At 38.2% G+C, this 12,631-nt stretch overlaps 1 protein-coding gene and 1 long non-coding RNA gene across 6 annotated transcripts in view; one reads left to right on the plus strand and one right to left on the minus strand.

The window, feature by feature from the left end:
• Window positions 1–532: 532 nt before the first annotated feature.
• Window positions 533–12,631, minus strand: part of BBS8 (tetratricopeptide repeat protein 8) — a 14,762-nt gene continuing 2,663 nt past the window's right edge. Inside the window, exons 4-12 of one of the 4 annotated variants that reach the window (XM_022855702.1) lie at window positions 12,430–12,586; window positions 11,215–11,340; window positions 10,832–10,941; window positions 3,703–3,822; window positions 3,394–3,507; window positions 2,967–3,090; window positions 1,705–1,845; window positions 1,236–1,427; window positions 533–846 (exon numbers count right to left, since the gene is read on the minus strand). In XM_022855702.1, coding sequence (XP_022711437.1) covers window positions 730–846; window positions 1,236–1,427; window positions 1,705–1,845; window positions 2,967–3,090; window positions 3,394–3,507; window positions 3,703–3,822; window positions 10,832–10,941; window positions 11,215–11,340; window positions 12,430–12,586 — 1,201 coding nt within the window. In that variant the 3' untranslated portion in view covers window positions 533–729. Of the gene's footprint in view, window positions 847–1,235; window positions 1,428–1,639; window positions 1,846–2,966; window positions 3,091–3,393; window positions 3,508–3,702; window positions 3,823–10,831; window positions 10,942–11,214; window positions 11,341–12,429; window positions 12,587–12,631 lie in introns of those variants that run through there. The other 3 variants (XM_022855704.2, XM_022855703.2, XM_022855705.2) reach the window with 3 other exon arrangements.
• LOC111273773 (uncharacterized) overlaps window positions 6,239–12,631 on the plus strand; it is a 9,359-nt gene continuing 2,966 nt past the window's right edge. For both annotated transcript variants that reach the window (XR_002688024.2, XR_015316073.1), the window contains exon 1: window positions 6,239–6,689. This is a non-coding gene — a long non-coding RNA (uncharacterized LOC111273773). The remainder of the gene's footprint in view (window positions 6,690–12,631) is intronic.

Here is a 12,631-nt window from a genome sequence, read left to right on the forward strand (position 1 = left end):
ACGACGCATGTTCTATCTTTATATGTTTTCTCAAGAAGACATATCCAGATAGTCGTGCGCTCCCATTACCTCACTCTACGAAATGCGTCTGCACCTAAGCAGATACAAAAAGCAAATCTCGTGAATCACCTTTTTGTGCTACACCAAATCATTTGCGATGCCGGAATGCTACTCACACCAACGCAATAGCTCGATCCGAATTTATAAATTATATCTACACAAGGAGGATATTTAAATGAATGCATGATAACAACGCTCCTGTCAATTCAATATCAACTGAGATGCATTTAAATTCTGGAACTTCCAATGCACGTTGTGTGTACTTTTGTGTCTAACTTATAGTGATCAGGTCGGCACGCAGGCACAGGTCGTATCTACAGCGACCTACCACTTGTGTAACATAAGCTATACAAACAATAAAATCGAAAACTAAAGTTAGGATTAAATTTCTTTCTGACTCAACCGACTAGCTAACCGTATACATTTCTGTTCACTTATCACCCCTTTCAACGAAAGTAAAGAAGCAAATACGTGCCTCGAATTGATGTGTCAAGCGTTTATTTAACATTCTATTATCGCACGATGGCTGACGATATGCCATATCAAATAATGGATCATATATTAAATAATCAGATAGTATTTGTTGTGCTTTTTTAGCGATGTCTGGCAACGAGCTTGCAAATAGAAGATTCCTGGACTTGGCAGATTCTTCTCAATGGATTAGCGTTCTTATAGAGATACTAGGTCCCTATGCACTTTCTCAAGGATGATCTTGCTGTCAACGTGACTTGGAAATACTTCCAAAGCCATTTTTGAATAGTTGTAAGCGCCTAAACAGTCTCCCACCTACATAACACGACGCAAGCAGACAAGTAGCTAACTGTTATTCCAAGCCAATAAGAAAACGGAAAATATTAATTAAAAAAAAGCGTTGGGTTTTGCGTACGATGGGATAAAAGAAAAAAATATGCCCATATATTCTGTTTGAAATTCCTATTCAACAGGAGATCCTTTATAGGTAAAGTTCACATAGGAGCCTTATTGATAGCTACGTGGCATCAATGCACATCAGTGACACGTTCAGGCTTATTGCAGTTGAAAACAAGTCACGGCATACAACTGTGGGAACTGCTTTACACCAGTAAAGAGGCATGGAATTAAATTCATGCTTACAAATTTACAAATTGACTGATTTTCAACACAGTACTAGAGCATTACTAATCGGCGAAACTAACCATATATGAAAGCAAAGCGAGGTTGTAGCGGGGCTCAAAGAGGTGTTTGGCAAGCCGCTCTGAAGCGTCGAAGTGGATCCGTGCCTGGTCCGAAAGGAGCACCCCGAGATTGTTATGGCTCTCTGCATGATCGTTATTATGCGCGATTGCAAGTCGCAAGCATTGGATAGCAAGATTTTTATCACCCGAGTTCTGGAACCAAGGAAAAAGTCACATCTGAATTGCCGACCGGCTGGTCCCTGCTTTTTGGCTACATATGTTTCCGAACGTCGTTGGTCAGATAGGTAGCTGCAAAAATAGAATAATTTGCGCGTATAGATAAAGTACAGTATATGGAAAATTAATTTATTCTATTTTTGATCAGTCCTAACTCGGTTGGGTGCAGTTATAAATATGCTAAGTACAAATTATTAGTATGCCTTGCGACAAAATGTAACCGGTCGACGCTGATGTTGGTCTTGCAACGTACGATGGCGATATGTGACATGTTGTACCAGACTTCGGCTGTTGTTCCGTCGTTCCGGGATAGTTGAAGCGCTCTCTCGACACAGGTGATTGACAGGTCGAATTGTTGGGCATAAAAACAGCATAATGCGATATTGTTGTATACCTGTTGCCCACATCACAAGCGCGCATTAATTAGATGCTGCAATATAGATATTGTATGATGGACAAATAACTAAAAAAGTAGATTCGTGTAGGTCAGGTACATAAATTATAGAAACTGGAAGATAGTACATTAAATCAAGCGAATTATCACGTACATCATAAAAGACTGCATAAAACTTTCTGCCATATTAGGTTGGATAAGCCTGTGTGTTTTTAGGTCCGCCAATCTAAAAAAGGACTGGGTGATTTAAATATTTTTTTTTATAACTTTACTTAGTCTATCGAGAGAACTCTATGGTAAAGAGGACTTCGGAGAAAGTAGATGTTATTCAAGATGAATACATTATATTTGCGATGGAATTATTTTTAAATTATTAATTTTTTGCATAACTTGGGAAGTACAAAAGCTGTGCACTTAATCGTTAGCTAGTTCATTTTCAGTAACTACGCTTCACATGCTTATGGGGGGGGGGGGGGGGGATGCTATTCATGTTAAAACGTTGGAGTAAATACTGGAGTTTTTGATAGTTTGCAAGTATCAGTGACGCTAAACGTTGTGTGTCTTAGAATTGAGATTAAGCGGACGTAGATTAATAGAGCTGGCAAAAGAAAAGTTCAATAGACTGACTAGTAACGCAAATATATATATATATATATATAAACGCAAATAACGCAAAGATGGCGTCACGCGTGCGTGCACCTATTCTATTTTATTTTTTATCTAATCTATGAAAAATCTATACCTTGTTCTTTTTCATCTGCAGTGCTTTTGATAGAATGTGGCGGTACCTGTCTAGTATTGAGCTAACAATAAAGCGCATGTCTATGGTTAGTTTTACTGAAACGCTTTCGTGTCCCTATGAGTGTTTACCAATTTTCCTAGCCAAAAAAAAGTGACAGAGAAAATCTATGGTAACAGTAAATTATTTAACAAGATTTTGGGCAGACATTCTTGTGTTGTCCTGTTGTGTTAAGATCAATTTCTTCAACTGAAAAATGTTTGCTAAAATAAACGTTTTGAGTCTTTGCGTCCGGTACGATCTTTAGGCATTATCCAACATGGTTGGCCTCTTTCTGCATGTGACGACGTTTAACCATTGATCTATTATTATTAGATCTTACCTCGGCCGTGTGCAACCCCATCTGAAGAAGCCTTCTGTAAAAACGTAATCCGACTTCCGGCTGATCTGAGTAAAAATGATTCGTAGCGATACTGGCAATCGCTTCGACCGATACTGAGTCGTAACTAGAAACAATAGGCAATGTGGTAAAGGTACCGCCGCATTATTATGTTATTTACTTTCAGATATAAGCTGTTATGCTCGCCAATGGTGTAAACTGCGCTTTGACTGCCTCCTACTATTCTACAGCGGAATAAAATGTATATTATAAGTTCGAGTTTAATGTGTTTTCATTTTCATAACTACTTCCCTCTAGCTATAACTCATTCTCGTAAGTGTTAACTGCAAAGGTTTTCAGTAGCGGCTGGCGAAGTATAACTGCAAATTAATTTGGTGTCAGATGATCTTTTCTTTTCTATCATACCAACCTGAGAACATCCTTGTAAAATTTAACTGATGCACTCAAGTCGTTGAGACCTTCATGGATGCGGGCGGTAGCTGTTAGTAAGAAGGTGTCATTTGGGAAGATCTCAAGGGATGTTCTGTAATACCAGAACATACAGATAGATCATTAGCAAGGACCGCAATTTGCAGAAGTATTAACTAAACAAAAATGTACACTAATCGTTCTCGGGATGAGCTCCTTTATTTGTGAGAGTTTCTGTTACTCTTTACTATGTGTACTGTATGCTCTGTTGAAAAACCATTATAAATCCCCGAATTTGTGTAGAATCTACCTGTAAAGTTCAAGCGCTGCCAAAGGCTGATCCAGGCGTATGAAGAGTTTACCGAGCCACAATGCTGTTTCAACCATGGGCTGCTGTGTATTTGCACAACGAAACTGTTTTTCGGCATCCCTGTTTAGAATACGAAATATATGACTGAATGAGTAAATGTAAATTAGATGAGGTGCTTTTCCATTTCGAGTGTCAACAATATATAACGCATAGGTTGCATGCATTACACGCATAGGTAGGCGTTCTTTGGAAAAGTACCTATAAGTAGTATAAGAAAAAGTACCTTCAGATATTCAATTGATAATTGAATATCTGCGCGTACATCAAACTACGACAAACCCAAAGTACGGTATAATGGACCAGGAGACAGCAATTATAATATGGTTCTATTTAAAATCGTCCACATATTGAAATGAAAACCTACGTGCGACATAATAAAAGGCAAGTAAACGTCTATGCTACGCCTCTCAGCCTGGTCAAGCCTATATGATAGTCTTCCTACGACTTTCAGCATGAAGCGAAACGCATGCATCGTAACTACGGGACATTTTACTGTGTGTCAACTGCGCCCTTACTTGGCGCACGATCCTGTGATTAGAAGAATGCCTGCTAATCATCCTTACACAAATCAGCTTTATAGCCATGAATAGCGCTAGACCTTATACTGCAAGGACGACCAAGGTACCTTTCTACTAGTTTGATACACTCCGTTTCAATACGGTACAGGGACCCAGTTAATAGAACAGAAACAAAGCTTGTATTAACTATCGCAGTCATTTACTGCCTATGAGCATAAAATGTGCCTGTAGTATTGCGATGCATGTATTCTTGAGGAATGATGTCAGCGAATAATGAAATGACTTTAGTAGTTTATTATTATTATTATTATGTTTTAATTCACAAATGTTACCGAATGCTGAAATTTAGGTGAACATTTGAATATTCGATCTAATAAATAAATAAAATAAAGAGTGCCGTGAATGAAAAGAGGTTCAAAACAAAAATTCTGACGAATTTTAAGTGTTTTATGACGGTACAATTTGCAGCACTCGCTTTATTTCGAGCATTTTTTATGAAAATTGTGAATTAGGCCTCTTTCAGATGGTTCCAATGCTCTTATTCATTTCCTTAATCTAAATTGTTTGAACTTGCAGAGCTTTTCCTTAAGTGTCCTACGAGCCGTCTAGTGAAGGGCAACCTATTTTCCGCAATAGCGGCTCTCCAATAGTCAGTCCTTTGGATTTGCTTTTAGACAATTTCATTTGTTGTTGTTTTCGAAGGAATCGGTGGTCTTTAGAACGTACAGCTGTAGTCTTAGGACCTATACATAAAGCGAGTTTTAAGTTAAAAGTTTTTTCAATTCTGATGGTTTACGCTGCATAAACGTATACAGTTTTTACGTTGCTTGAATGTTTCGAAAGTCCCCGCTAAGCCACCGTCATATAGTCGGTTCTTAGGTAATCACAATTAGAAGTGTTCCATTTTTTAGAAAATAATTTTCAAAGCATTTAACAAGACACTGGTATATTGGATGTCAAATTACGTTTGAATTAATGAATGCAATTAGCTAGTTTTTTTTTTTGCCATTTACCCGGGGTTTACTATTTTTAAATAAATAACTGCACACTTTTGCGGTGAATCCGTTTTTGGTGATTGATTCCATGAGTTAATGAATTATAAAAATTACAATTCGAAGACGTGTATTCTACCTATAGAAAGTTTAAGAGACCTGTTTTCGTGCTAACGTATAATGGCACTTCGGAGTGTAGCCAAATTTGCCTTCGGTGATGATTACGCTGAAATGCAACGTCCCTCTTTCAAATTTGTTCGAGCTCCTGCGCTGCCTATTTATCTGGGATGTCCTCTAGTCGAAGTGTCATAGATGTATCAAGTGTTCGACGTCCAAAAACAACTGACCTTGCCGAACATCAGTTCTTTTTGGACGTATCTGTCTAGCTTTCATCATCATATTCTATCATACACATACACCTGAGTTAACGTAGTAGTATACAGACAGGATATATTACACAAAAACTAGTAAAGAAGTAAGAAATCAGCTAGAAGAAGAACGTTTTGAGCTTTAGGTCGATATTTTAAAGGATTAGAGTGAATACAATTCTCTTAAGTTACTGCGAGAAGCGTCTTCTTGTTAAATTGTCGGCACGCTGACACGACAGCTTACCGTTCGACAAATTTAATCAACACCGTTTAAACCAATTTTATGCAGTTCAAGTTACGCAGTAGCAGTGAACAAACGTAAAAAGCTCAATTTTATGCAGTCCAGCGGGAATTATTAAGCCGTGAGGCAATCTCTTCCAGCTCTTATTGTATACTTACAAGAAATCGTTTAATTGTATTGTGAAGCCCATCATACAAGCATCAAAGGCAAATCGTGTTTGCAAGTATTAAAAATTGTAATAAAAATAATCATAATATAAGGTTATTTATAAAAACAATATGGGATGCGTCAAAATAAGTAATACGCTATTTATTCGCTAGAGTGTGTCGTGCTTTCAAAGCTATTGGTGGTCTTAAGAAAAAACCTACTGAGATAAAGCATCTAATATTTTCCAGTTTATTCAATGGTTTTATAAAATAAGTCACTGTATAAAGATCATCATCCAATATCCAGCAATATCTCAGTATAACTATACATAGGTCAAATTTTCGTTATAAAAAATGTTTGTGATGGAGTAAAGCTCGCGCAAATCATCGTTGATAAATGACGTTCGACATACACCTGGCATGTCACGTTCATATTGTTATACGGCATTTCGTAGAAGTTTAGCATTCTCATGTGAGTCACTTTTAGACGTCGTACAGCTGGATCTCAGTAAGTAACAAAGGATGTCTATGCCCGCATTGGGACCTAGACCACAATGTATCCGAAAAATTAGCAGACGAATACGCGATCCACCAGGCTTTGTGACTCTAGCCGCCCGCCACTGCCTGATCGGAGATTTGGAGTAGCATCATTAAAATTGACGGTAACCAAACACACGGTTGTTAAATGAAGCTTTTGCTATAAAAATCATTGATTTCTTATGTATTCTTTTTTCATCCAAAAGTACTATTCATGACAAAGCTTGTCAAAATGTTAAGGGTAGAACGTTTTTCTGCTAGGTGTGTTGCGCTTTTATTTGTTAATGTTCTGATTAGGTTTTGTAATACAATGAAGCTGCCATAATTAAGGATGGTATCTGGAGGGGGCTAAGAGTCATTCAGACGGCATGATAGAGTTAACACTCTATGTCGATCTTGTAATCGGCTTTAACTCAGACAACATTCATAAGTTTCTACGTGCAGGCTTGGCTTGTTTAAAAACCGCTAAGCTGACAACAATATCGGTACAGGTTACGAGGATCGATGCTGAAGGGTGATATATTAAATTTTACATTAAAAATTTTACCATAGGTTAGGCAACGCGCTTGCTCGCCAAATGGGTGGTAAGAGTTCATATATCACAGGTTATAGAAGCAGGAAACATTCTTTTGCATGTATTGAGTAGAGCTGGAAATATAGGCTTAAGTTGCGTCGTACAGATGCGTGTGAACAGGATCATAGAAACTGGCATAGAAATTGAAATGATAGATTCAAAAAATAAGCTAATTTTTTGTGTTAAATCTACAAGTAAGAAACGTGTGCCAAACCGACATGTAGTATCAGTTTGCTGCGTCCTCCACCATTTGCTACACATACAAGTGAGTCAAACCACAATGTACTTGATAAGCTTCACAATGACCGTTCTTTCAATACTGTGGTAGTTATTATTTTGTTAAAACGGTCGTTACTATTCACTGTTTTACAACTCTCATTTATTTAATTTGTGAAAATTTGCATTTTCAGATATAGCACAGAACATTGACGATTCATAGAGCCTTAATATTCGTACATTTGGTTAATAATGTTATAGGTTATGCGAGGACTTCTGTAATCGTCATCATCTGATGCTAATCGTTTCCATCATTTTGATATGTAACTAGGAAGCTAGAAATATCGGTAGGTAGATCATTTTGGTCTCTTCTTTGACCTTCTGACTAGTCCTTTTCACGCTCGATATCATTACCCTACGATCTGGTTTGTGCTATTCTGCACGTCGATTCCAATTAAACCGATTATTTCTTTATGGACGCCGGCCTAATTTGGCATTAGAGGGTAGATCCGGCGCCCAAATAAGAGCTAAACAGGTTTCATCGGTAATTGCTTACTAAATCGGAGAGCCTATAAAATAGCACATAGTTTATTCTCATATCGCAATTCCGAAATAATTTTCGCTTTTGAATAGCCACTTATCAGTGTAATCCAAACGTTGATTGTAAACAGCCAGAAGTTATTTTTTGCAGAAGTTCCGTTTTGGGGTTCTGTATATTGGCTGGCTCTCCAGTGACAACATAACGTTAGATCACTCTACATCAATCTTGTGGTGGAAACAAAGGGATTGTCTGTCATAAAGCAACTCAAAGAAAAATATCCTGGTGGTTGATAAATGAGACGACCAAGTATATTATATTCGGTTGGTATTTCAAGCGAGAAAGTCATCCACCATTGGGCAGATAAAGCTAGTTTTTGTCTTGTACCCGACCTACTATACTAGACACAATGTGCGTATTTGACGACCATACCACGGACTACTCACAGCAATCGAAAATAGATATCTTTTTAAAAATAAAAAAAAAAAATAAAAAAGTTGTTTTAAATTGTCTTTCAGTCACCGTTTGGCAATCGTTTCTTTGTTGATACATATTGCCGTTCCTTTGCCGATTCCGTGACAGTTCTCCATTTGTGGTTCTTTGAAACCTTTATATATCGTACCTACGGATCATGATAAATGTGATCTGAAATATAAAGCCGGTCCACAAAAAATTAACGCGATATTCCACTGGGTCTCCAAATTCGTATTGAACTTTGAATAGGTTTACATCTTGGTGCCACAAACAAAACGGGATGAAAAAAGCGTTTCGTCGTTCACTATCCTTACAGGGATGTCATCCGAGTTGGTCGAGTCAATAGCATGTTTCAGTTAAATTACATAATATCCCAAAATAAGGATTTCAAGGGTGTGTTTAAGGTAGGTTTTAGGATTTTGTTTCTGGAAAGAGCTAAATGCGGTCCAAACTTGCGGAAAAAATCGTGAACTACATAAGTTCAACACTGCATGAACTAGAAGTTGTTCGCTCGTTTTCGAAGTGGTAACTGCAGGATCGAACATAACGCATACGCAGGTCGGCCCTTAACTAGTAAAACGCTGAAATTCTTATGTATTCAATTAGAACCCATTGATAAGCCTTCAACAGATAGCAGAAAACGCAGGAACATTCAAATCGACCGTTTAAAGATATCTACCAATTTAGTTATTAATCTAGCATTTGCAAACCTAGTTAATCGAGCAGACGTTTTAGGTTCCTCAGGATCACTAACTGGGAGACCGTAGGCGGAACATTTTTTCAAAACATTTTTTACTACAAGGGTAGTCACGAGTGACAAAATATGAATTATGTATTTGAGCAAATCATGGTCAAGACCTGTTCAACGAAGGCAAAGCTGTGCATTTAGTGGGATTGGAAAAAGGTATTCTTCTATGAGCTTTCCTTAAACAGCAAAATCGTTACTTAAGTTAAGAATTATTTAAAGTCATTAAGGCAATGAATCCGAACAGCACGCGATAAACAGGAGGTCATGTGTATAGGTGTTTATTTTCGATATTTTTTCAGTCTGTAAGTTAGGGCTAGCTCCTTGCCATTATCATCTTTTGTGGTGCTTGCGTAACCCCTTTGATGCGGAAACTTTTATATCTTTGTAAGGTGTAAAAAACATATAGACTAGTTTACCGCACTTAAAAACACTAACTTTTGTAAAAATTAAATTTAAAAGGTACTTGAAACATGAGTTAAGTTTATCGCCGATAGTGGCTAATACTTCACTGATTGAAGCAGACAAAAAATTGTTTTAATTTAATGTTAAGTAAAGCTCCAATGCAAACTTATCGGATCAGCTAATAGCTCGAAGAAACATGAAAACACCTGATCTCCTACTATATGCGCAATCTACGTGAAGCCTGGACAACTACTTTAATAAATGTTGGAGGGTAAATACCTAGATAGCTACTTGGATCGGAAGAACAGCTGCCTAAATTAGACGAGAAGATCAAGTCATTTTAAGGCGAAGATTCTGAACATACGTTGCAAGGCTTACCTTGAATATGCTAAATTATCCTGCGCATCAAGCATTTATTCTTATGGCATTGTGTCTTGCACAGGGCTATCAATTTTAGCACACTATACATCAACAAAACGTCCTAATTAGCTATTTTAAACAGTAATAAAAATACACGGCACGACACCTAAATTAGTTTTTGTTTCTAAAACTGTATTTAAATAAAGCGGATTTTTTAATCAAATTATTTACATGTTTGTATATATATCTATATGCGATTACAGCTTCCAATCGGAACTTGCTATTCACTTTCAAATTATTTCTTCTTCGATCCAGAAATAATTTTTATAGCACCCGTACATCGAACTGGATTAGTAGTATCACCTGATGATTTGCTTGTCCTTTAAACCTAAAACCTATTAGGAATCTTTTGGCTTGCCTCACAGAATTCTTTTTCGGATGTTTTAGAAGCCGCGTGGCGAGCGGCAATGGCGTTTCATATAGAAAATCCTGTCCCGTTTATTAGATAATCATCAACAACCTATAATACAAATTGAATCAACAGTGTATGTTTAAAGAGCGCTTCTTGTTGCCTATCGCGCGATTCGTCGGAACTACCGTAAGTACGACGGGAGCCATCATGCCCCTGTTAATCCCTCCCATGTGACAGTAGCAAGGATGCAACTGTGATAAATAATCAGTTGTAGTCTTAATGCCTTGCGTACCATTTTACAGTGAAAATAAGAATTACTGATTCCAGCTCACTAGAAGGATATCTGACATTATTTTCACATCGAACGCTGCTACTTCCAGCAACAACCACCGTTTAGTTCGTTTAATTACGTATTTAATAGTTCGTAGTTTAATTACGATATTTTGTCACCATAGATAGATCAGTATGCGCATAAGAATATATATATTGCTGCTGTTAAGTGTACCAGCAGCGCCTATATGAGTTAAGTCCTACTATATATACCTGAACATAGATAACCGATAGTAACATTTGCCCATTTGGAGTTTCCACCACCAATCCTGGAACTTCGAGTTTTGTGTGGCCTGAGTAGCTAACTCGAGTCCATGACGAACCTTCGAAAAATTAGAAAGTATTAGCATTACAACAGCGTATTTCACTGAATTTTTGTGGCGCGAAACTTTGAACGCTTCAACTGATCCGAACATAGAAATTCCAAATGGAACGTGTTAGCACCAACTGAATGGGTTCGTTACTTATCCTCGACTAAGACCGGTGCTTTTCAATACAATCAAAAGTTCGATTACGGATATTTCAACCATTATTAAGAAAAAAATCAATTGTTGCTGTGGATAGATTCTCAGGCCCATTCTAAAAGTGCTACTAACCTCATTTTCGTGATAATATATATAGTTGAAAAGAGCTTTAGCCAAAGCAGGTTGTTGGCTATATTTGGAGATGTTGAGGCGAGCCACGTTGATAAACGGCTCACCAGTTTCGCTTAACATCGACGCCTGAAGTGAAGCACAACAGTATATAAATTAGGCTATCCTTAAGCTGTTCTGAATACTCGAGTAAGTAGTTGAAAAAGGTCTCACAAATCTGTGTAGCTATTGGGTTCGCTAGGAGCGTACAGAGGATTTCGCCTTTCTTGTCCCCTGTTGGTAAATAGAAAAGGGCTGACAATTAGCCAAGCGGAAAGCACGGCAGCGTGTATGGTCTGCAATGACGGAAAGCTACAATTTAGAGTAACGTCCGTCTTTCGTAAAAGCGTATTATCGAAATGAAGAGTCCATCACAGTAGGACTCCGGTGAGCCTGCCATGCTGATGGCTATATAAGTCAACATTACCGTCGCCTCTGGAGCCCAGAAAACCAACAATAACTGTCGAACACCCACTTCACTCACAAAAAGTCACTATGTGGTACAGCCTGTGGAGTGAAAGTTTGATTGGACGTTTATTATTGAAAAGAAAGGAGGAAATCACGATAGAAATCAATAGTAAGCTCTGTCGTGAGAAGCTGCGAATCTTTCTGTGGGCCAAAAGGAGGACGCTGGATGCAAATAATTTATGGCTTCAACAAGGTAGGACAATTTACCATACAACGCAAAACGTAATCAACCTTTTTCGAAACTGTGTTAGCAAGCCGGTCGAGAATCAAAAAACAGGACCGCGCGGCTGCGCAGGTCCTGTTTTTTGGTTCTGGATTTTTTCCTGCGAGGCTGCGTGAAAGACAGAGTCTATCAAACAACTCCAAAAACAAATACCAAATTTGTGCAGTAATTAGTGGAACTGATGTTAACTTATGGAGAGATGTTCCAAATTATGCAAAAGATATCGAGTTATGCAAGCGGTCCTTCGGAACACATCTGGTTTCCGTGTGTAGTGCCCCCTAAGCTGCTGTAACGTCACAATTAGGATACGCATCTGTTTTTCATTCCGGGGACGTTGAAACCACCCGAACACCTTTAACGCGTCCTGTATATTCGTAAAACAAAGGAACAGGGAAAAAAAACGTACTGCATTCGAACTGCACTTAATTCGGCGATTTCTGCGCGCAAACTATTTATCTTGTATTTTTCTTGAGCAAACTCGTTCTTACCGTGCCCATCCGAACGTATCGTCCTGAGGATGAAGTAACTGGACGAGCGGACATCGCAGTCCTTGCAGTTTTGAGTGCCGCGTCAATTGATCCAACGGCCCCTTCGGCTCCTGACCGGACCATACCCGTGATTGGCCTACCTGATTGACTCATAGGTCTGCAGCACGTTTAAGAACGCAGTCCAACGGCTTTAGGGATCACT

The sequence above is a fragment of the Varroa jacobsoni genome, unplaced genomic scaffold (assembly GCF_002532875.2).
Source record: "Varroa jacobsoni isolate VJ856 unplaced genomic scaffold, vjacob_1.0 scaffold_226, whole genome shotgun sequence".
Lineage (NCBI taxonomy): Eukaryota > Metazoa > Arthropoda > Arachnida > Mesostigmata > Varroidae > Varroa > Varroa jacobsoni.